This window comes from Muntiacus reevesi, chromosome 18 (assembly GCF_963930625.1).
Source record: "Muntiacus reevesi chromosome 18, mMunRee1.1, whole genome shotgun sequence".
Lineage (NCBI taxonomy): Eukaryota > Metazoa > Chordata > Mammalia > Artiodactyla > Cervidae > Muntiacus > Muntiacus reevesi.
In genome coordinates, this window is record NC_089266.1 from 10,304,430 (window position 1) to 10,311,896 (window position 7,467).

At 62.5% G+C, this 7,467-nt stretch overlaps 1 protein-coding gene across 1 annotated transcript; it reads right to left on the reverse strand.

Annotated features, from left to right (window-relative positions):
- Positions 1 to 233: 233 nt before the first annotated feature.
- On the reverse strand, positions 234 to 6,482 carry CBX4 (chromobox 4). The gene is made up of 5 exons (XM_065910223.1): positions 6,224 to 6,482; positions 6,031 to 6,074; positions 4,816 to 4,881; positions 2,661 to 2,727; positions 234 to 2,415 (listed from the first exon to the last, which is right to left on the reverse strand). Exons 1-5 carry the CDS (start codon positions 6,290 to 6,292, stop codon positions 1,006 to 1,008), a joined length of 1,656 nt encoding a protein of 551 aa, XP_065766295.1. The 5' UTR covers positions 6,293 to 6,482; the 3' UTR covers positions 234 to 1,005.
- Between the last annotated feature and the right edge of the window lie 985 nt (positions 6,483 to 7,467).

The following is a 7,467-nucleotide window of genomic DNA, read 5'->3' on the forward strand; positions in this document are numbered from 1 at the left end:
GACTTCCGGGGAGCGGGGTCACTCCCCGGGTGCGGGCCCCTCTGCTCGTGAAACCAGTTCACTTTGCTTTTGCAAAAGTTTATCGCAGGATGCGATAGGTCCTCCCACTCCCACCCTCCCCCCGCCCGACCTAAGGCGGAAGTAGGGTGCGGAGAGGCGTCCAGCCGCTGCCCACCCACCCCCCCAGTCTCTGACGTTCCCTCTTAGCTAATCTCAAACAGCGAAAATGCACCTTCAACATCTCCATTTAATATTTACATTCAAGCAGGTAATAATTGGAAGCTTATAGTTTAGACATTTCTAGTAGCAGCAGTTTCTAGAGAGCTCGTTTAGCCTTTTAACAAACTTTTTTTTTTTTGTTTTGCACATAGAAACAACACATCGATGTGTACAGTATCAAAAAATATATACCAAGGTTACTGGTATTGCAGTTCCTGGAAGGGGAGGAAATGAAATCAACCGAAATACTGAATGAACGGGTAGAAAGGCCAACAGAAAATAGTTCGTCTGATATAGAATATAACGTGATCTAGAGGAAACTCCATAAATCTAGGTTTTTATATTTCAATATATAAATACCTACAAATAAATATATATATATATCAGCCCGAAGGGGGTGGTGGGCCTTTTGAGCTCAAACAATACATTTCAATATAACACCACGTACAAACGGGAGTAAAGTCTGCACTTGACAAGTTAGCACGGTTAAAATATAATACTATAACTCTTAGACCGCCGCGAGTGGCTGCCCTGTCAGTCCCGGAGGTCCACGAGAGAGGGGGTGGGGCAGATGAGGGCGAGACCCGCAGGCACGGCGTGGAAGGTGCCAGTGTGGGCCGGGCGCTCCAGCCTAGACCCGGCAGAGGGACGCGGTTGCCGCGGCTTCGGTTTTCGCGCTGGGGCCGGGCCGGGAGCTCCCGCAGTTGCAGAGAGGAGGAGTCCGCCCCCAGGCCCCAGGTGTTACGCCCCAGAAGTTGAAGCGCTTCCTCTTCCGACGCCCTTCGGCTACACCGTCAGGTACTCCTTGAACGTGACGGTGAGGCAGTTCGCGGTGACGTCGGTGATAATTATATTCCCAAAGAAGGGCTTGAACTCGCTCAGTTGCTCCTCGGGTTCGTCCTGGGCCTCGGTCGGGGGCTTCTCGGCCGCTGTTGCCGGCGCAGCAGCCACCGCCGCGGTCGCGGGCGCCTCGGGCTTCACCTGGAGGGCGCTGGGCGGCTCCCCGGCCTCGCTGCGTGTCTTGACGCAGCGTAAGTCTATGGGTTCGTCTAGGTCCGAGTCCAGCAGGATGACCTCCGGTTGCGGGAGGGCGGCGGCGGGGGGCACGTCCGCAGGGCGCTCCGAGGCGGGGCTGCCCCCCAGGCATGTGGGGGTGCTGATGCTGCGCGCCGTCAGACGCTTCTTGCAGGGTTCTCGCTCGCCGTGGGTCTCGGAGAGGCAGCGCTTGCGCGCATGGGAGAGATTTAGGTCGACGGCGTGGTGATGATGGTGGTGGTGGTGGTGGTGGTGGTGATGGTGGGAGGGTGGGTGTGTGCTGCGGGCCGGGTCCCAGGCCAGCAGGTCGGGCTTGGTTGTGAGCTGCAGAGGCTGCTCGCCGAAGGCCTCCTTGGTCGGGGAGAGCTTGCGGGAGCCGGCCTCTTGGGACTGAGTGTCCCCGGTCCCCGGCACCTCCTCCTCCCTCCTCTTGGAGGGCGTTTCCGCCTTCTTCTCCTCCGCCCCCGCGGCCTTTTTGAAAGTCCTGTCTGCCGGGGGGTGACGCTCCTCAGCAGCCCGTTTCTTGTGGCTGGGGGAGCGCGCCTCGCCCTCGGCTGCCTCCCCGGACTTGATCTTCACCGCCTGCATGCCGTTCTCCATGTACTTGCTCATCACGATCACGATGCGGCCGTTCTTGTTCTTGTTTTTAACGATCTTCATCTTGCCCCCAATCCCGTTGCCCGTCACCGCCTCCTTGGGGGCCGGCGTCATCCCGTTGGGGGGACCCTTCTCGGAGCCCTTGCCTGGAGCCCCGGCTGTACTGGCCAGGGGCTTCACGGCTCCCAGGTAGCCCTTGGCCCCCCCGCCGTGGGGCCACTTATCGGGCGGGTGGCTCTTGGAGCCTAGGTCCGGGCAGGTGGGGCTGGGCGCCTCCTTGTGGCCGCCCTGGTACTGCAGGTCATACATTTTGGGGTCCGGCTGGTAGGGGTGGTGCTTCTTGCTGTTGAGCTGGTAGTAGTATTTACCGCTCTTGCCTGGCGGTGGGGGCTTGCCCGCCCGCTCCTTGCTGTGCGGCTGGTACTGGTGGTGCTTCTTGCTGTTGAGCTCGTATTGGTGCCCCTGGCCCTTGCCCTGACCGCCCAGCTCCAGCTTGGCGCGGTTGTCAGCCGAGGAGTCCTGGAGTCCGGTCAGCACATTGGAACGACGGGCAAAGGTAGGTACCTGGGGGGAAGGGATGGGAATGGAGGGGGAGGTAAGAGGAGGGATAAGACCAGCCCCAGAGCAAGCCTCCAGCATCAGGAGTGTCCCAGCCCCTACCAGGTCGGGGAAGGGTGTGGGAAGTCAAGATGAAGTGGAATTGGGTGCTTCAGAGGAACTCCCCCCGACTTCCAAGCCTGGAGGCACCTCAGGTGGCAACGTCAAGGGAAAAAGTCGTGGTTGGCCCTGGGGCCCGGGAGTGTATTCACCTGCACCACCAGCGGTTTGGGCTTCGGCCCTCTCTTCCGGTATCCCATCAGCTGCTCCTGCCGTTCCCTGCGGAGAGGGGACAGAGCGCAGTGCTGTTAGCCTCAGGCACTTCCCCTCCTCCTAAGCCCCCACTGTGGTGAGCCGTGGGGCCAGCCAGAACCAGAGGGAGCAAGGGCTCAGGGCAGAAGGTGGCCTCCACTGTCACTAGGGCGCCTCGGGCCGGTTCCAGAGTGCCACTTTACCCCAGTACTAACCCTTATCTGCCCAAGGGGCCCTCTCCGAAGGGCTCCCCCACCTCAGATGTCCATACCTGAAATGGGGCCCCCCACAGCCCTGAATCTTTGCCTGCAGCTTGACACTGGGCAGCTTGGCACTGGTGCCCACAGCCTTGGGCCCGTGGCCCTGCACAAAACGCAGTGGGCTCGGGGGTCCAGGGAATGAAAACAAGTCCAAATGAGGTGAGCGTCAACCGGGTGCCTCCCCGTCAGAGGCAAGGGATGCTAATGACCTCATTAAGATTCAGATAACGAGTGCCGCCGGCAGAAGGGAGGACTCGTTTTCTTAAAGGCCAGGCACTAAACAGGGGGAGGGGCTGCGCCCTTGTTTACACAGCGGCAAATGAGCCAATTAGGGGCTGGGGGCGGGGGCCGGACGCCGAGGCCAGGGCCTGGCCAGGTTCGCAGCCACCAGGTGAACCAGCTCTGGTACGGCTGGGGCGGAGCTGCTGGGCGGGGCGACGCACAGAAGCCCCGCCTACTCGACGAGCCCGGGTTCCCAGCTTCCCTTCATTTCCAAATTATTAATAAAGCCCGTGGGCGGTGGCGCTGGTCAATACAGCTGTCAGGCTTTCGCTGGCAGCCTGGTGGAGGATGATCCGAGGTTGGGAGGAGGGTGGTCCTAGCACTGCCCAACCCTCCATGGCAGAAGCGAGTGCCTCTCCAGCGTAGGCCAAAGTTGCAGCCCATTCCAGATCCTAGGCACCCCTCCACCCTTGGGCTAACCCAGAGTTCTGTCATGCCTGGGGGCCCGGACGGGGGCCTGACTCCAAAGTTGCATGGCATTGCAACAGCCTGCATTTTAAATCTCTGGGGATCCATTATGCAACATGGCATCAGCCGCTGACAAGGTTACAGGCTGGTGAACTCCCAGGTGGAACCCGGGCAGGATCCCTTCTCGGCGCCCTCCTGCGTCAGGAGAGCAACTTCCCTGAGGGTCGCTCCTTCCAAGGGGCTAGAGTTTACAGTTTTAGAGGCAAACGCGCTACAGGAAATAATGCAAAATAAAAGGGGGAGGGGGAATGGAAGGCCGCGGTGTGACCCAGCTCCGCGGGCTCCTGCTGCTCCGCCCCTCCTCCATCGCCCTTCCCCCTTCTGTCCTCCCGAAACAGAGAACCACAGCCACCGGTGGTGAATCCAGCTGCAGCAGCTGCAGCGTGACAAGCATCTGTGCGCGCGACGAACCCCTCGTCAGAAGCCACCCCTCCACCACCAGGCAGTGCCCACCCCACAGCGGGTCGGCCAAGCTCCCCCTGCCTGAGAATGGGGTCCAGACCCACCAAGTAGCCTAGTGGGAGGTGTGAAGGGCACACAGTGCCAGACAGAATCTGCCCCCTGTCGACCCCAAGCTCCCTGGGGGGTGAGGGTGGCTGGTTAAGGTCTTGTAAACTTTTCTCCAGTCCCCAACAGGTTAAGTTCAGTTCTGTGACGTCCGGAGGTTTCACAATGCCAGCTCCCTTGGAGCTGCCCCGAGAGCTGCCCGTGCCAAGCGGCCAGTGGCAGCAGGAAGGAAACACCTAGGCTCCGGGGGTGGGGTTCTAAGGTAGCCACGGGAGAGGGGCCGGCAGGGAACCGAGGCGCAGCCCCAACTTCTCCGAGCAGCTGTAGGGCCACCCGCAAGCGCCCTTCCCGCAGTTCCCCCAAACACAAGCCTCTCCTTCTCCGGGCCTGCCCCGCCCCCACCCCAAGCTGCAGCAACCGCCAAGGACGTTGGTTAGAGGAGCCGAGGCCCCAGTCGTGCCCGTTCAGACCCGGGGGAGGGGACTCCTGCCAGCCCCCCTTCCGGCCCTTTCCCCCTGTCCTGTTGCAGCGTTGGCCCACTCTCCCATTCCCATATACGGTCACGGCTCCCGGCGGCGGGTGCTTGGGGGACGCTCACCTGTTCTGGAAGGCGATCAGCAGCCGGGGATCCAGGATGTTCTCCTCGGGTTCCCACGTGTTATATCTTGCAAGGGAAAAGGGAGGGGGACACGGCGTAAAAACAAAAAACCGAGCCAGCTTTGTGGCCTCCAGGTGGGGAATGACATAAGGCCCTACTCTGTCTTCATGAACTGAAAGCTATTTAGCTGTGGATGTGGGGGGTGGAGAGTAAATTTCTGCAGGCCTGACACGGTCCCTGATACACCCTCCCCAAGTCAAAATAAACACACAAGGGCAGGAAGAAAGGGGAGGGGTAAGGAAAATGAAACTAGCAGTTTATTTTGCAGTTGTCAAGAATTTTAAGCATGTAACTGCGACATGTTCCAAAGCCACTTTGCTCACCAGGAACCCTGCGTGCAAAGCAGCCAAAATGCAAAGTCGCAGTCCCCTCCTCCTCTCCCCAGCCCCGAGTCTCCTCGAGGGCTTCAGCCATTCTCCATTTGACCCCTAATCCGATCACCGTCAGCCACGCGGCCCCCCCACACCCCCTCGCGGCCCTGGACCCCGCTGTCACGGGCAAGCAACCCCCAAATACTCAGCAACACAAAAATATGCCTCTGTGTGTGTGTGTGAGTGTGTGTGTGTGTGTGTGTGTGCGTGTGCCTGCGCGTCTGTCTCCATCCGGTGCCTTCGCATTTCAAATTAAAAAAAAAAAAATTCCCCACCAAAAGCGCCGCAGTGACAGTTCCCAACATTTTCTGCCTTTTCTCTTCCTCTCCCTGCACCACTAGGAGGGAAGAGGCACACAATTGCATTTTCGTCGCTTTTTAATTTTTTTTTTTTTTTTGGTTTTGCAATATGGAGCCGTTCGGTGGAGGGAAAGGGGAAAGGAGCCATTTTCTGCTGCACATCAGTCAGTGCCTGCGCCCTCCCTCCCTCCGCCGGCCTCCCCGGCTCGGCCCCGCGTCTCTCCAGCTCCTCCGGCTCCTTTTAGTGCATAAATTAGTGATGGCATTTCCCGGAGAGCGGAGTACAACACAGGGCGCCGGGCTCGGGCTCGGCGGCTCGGCTTCCCCAGTGCCTGCCACCGACTTCCCCACCCCCTCCTCCCTCCACCCCACCTCCACCCCGCCTCCCGTCCGCTCCCCCCACCACCCCACCAGCCCGGCTGGTCCGGAGCCCGGGAGCCCCGCGCCTCCGCACCAGGCTCCCCCGCCCCTCGGCCGCTACTTACTTGGGGGACCAGCCTCTCCATTTCACCAAATACTCCACTCTGCCCTGAGGGGGGGAAGAGACAGCACTCCATCAGCTTCCGCGGGATCCCCGGCCCCGGCCCGCAGCCTCCCCACCCCCCTCCCCGCCTCCCCGCGGGCTGCTCCGGCTGCCGCTCCCCCCGCCGCCTCGCCGCCGCCCCCGCGCCGCCCTACCTTGCGGATCCGCTTCTTCTCGATGCTCTCCACGGCGAAGACGTGCTCGCCAACAGCTGGCAGCTCCATGGCCGAACCGGAGCGCGCCGGGGCGCGGGCGGCCGGCGCGGCTGCAGACGCTGCTGGCTCCCGCCGGCGCCCCGCTGCCGCCCCGGTCGAGGAGCCCTTGCCGCCCGCGCCGCCGCCGCCGCCGCTGCCGCCGCTCGTCCTGCACAGCCCGGCCGCCCGCCGCTGCCCGCGCCCGCCCCGGCTCCCGGCTCGCGCTCGCTGAGACAACTGAGCCCGGGCCGCGGCTGCACAAGAACTCATGCAAATCCGGACGTCAGCGGGCGGGGCCTCGCTGGGCCCTGCTCGGCGTCAGGGGGCGGGCCGCGGCCGGGATTGGCGCAGCCTGGCCTACCGGAGGCCCCGGGCCTGGGTGGCGGGCGGGGCGGGTGGGGGGGCGGGGAGGAGGAAGGGAGCGGGAGGGGGCCAGGAGGAGGAGGGCGTCGGGGAGGTGCAGAGGGAGGGATCGTAGAGCCTGGGAGAGGGACGCTGGAGGGAGGGAACGGGACCGGGCTGGACAGAGGTGTGTCGGCGGGGGGCCGAGGCGGGGGTGAAGAGCCTGGCCGGGCCGCGAGGATCTGGCTGCGACCCCTCGCCTGCGGCCTAGCGCTTTGGCCTGCCCCCTTCGCCTCTCGTTCTCAGCGTACACTGCCCGGGGACCCCTGCCGGGGGCCACGGAAGCATCCACTGCAGTTTCCATTTGCACCGAATTGCGTCATGTGCAGACTCCCAGGGGGTCGCCGGCAGGGGGCGGAATCGGAGCCGGGGGCAGCTCGCGCCGCCCCCACCCTCCCCGACCCCGCGGGTCCCGCCGCCCCGCCCCGCCCCGCCCCGCCCAGCGAGGCTGAGGGCATTTAGGAAGGCGAGGAATGGAAGAGAAAGGATAGGGAGGAGAGAGGACTGGGTGCAAAGGATCACCAAGGAGAAGAGCGCCGAGAGGAGAAAGGGGATAGAGGAGCAGCCAGCTTGGGGCCCTAGAGCTCAAGAACCCTACCAAAGCGTTCTCGATCCCTCCCCGAATCCTGCTGGGCTCCTCATTTACCCTCAACACTGTCTTTGGCTGGGTGAGGGCGGGAGGTCCAGTTTCCAGCAGCAACCCTCCACCCCCACCCCGCGGCCAACACGGCGTGAGGCAGGGAGGACAAAGAGGGGACGAAGAGGATGTCCAGGACTACTTGGGGGCCCGAGAGGACTTGGTG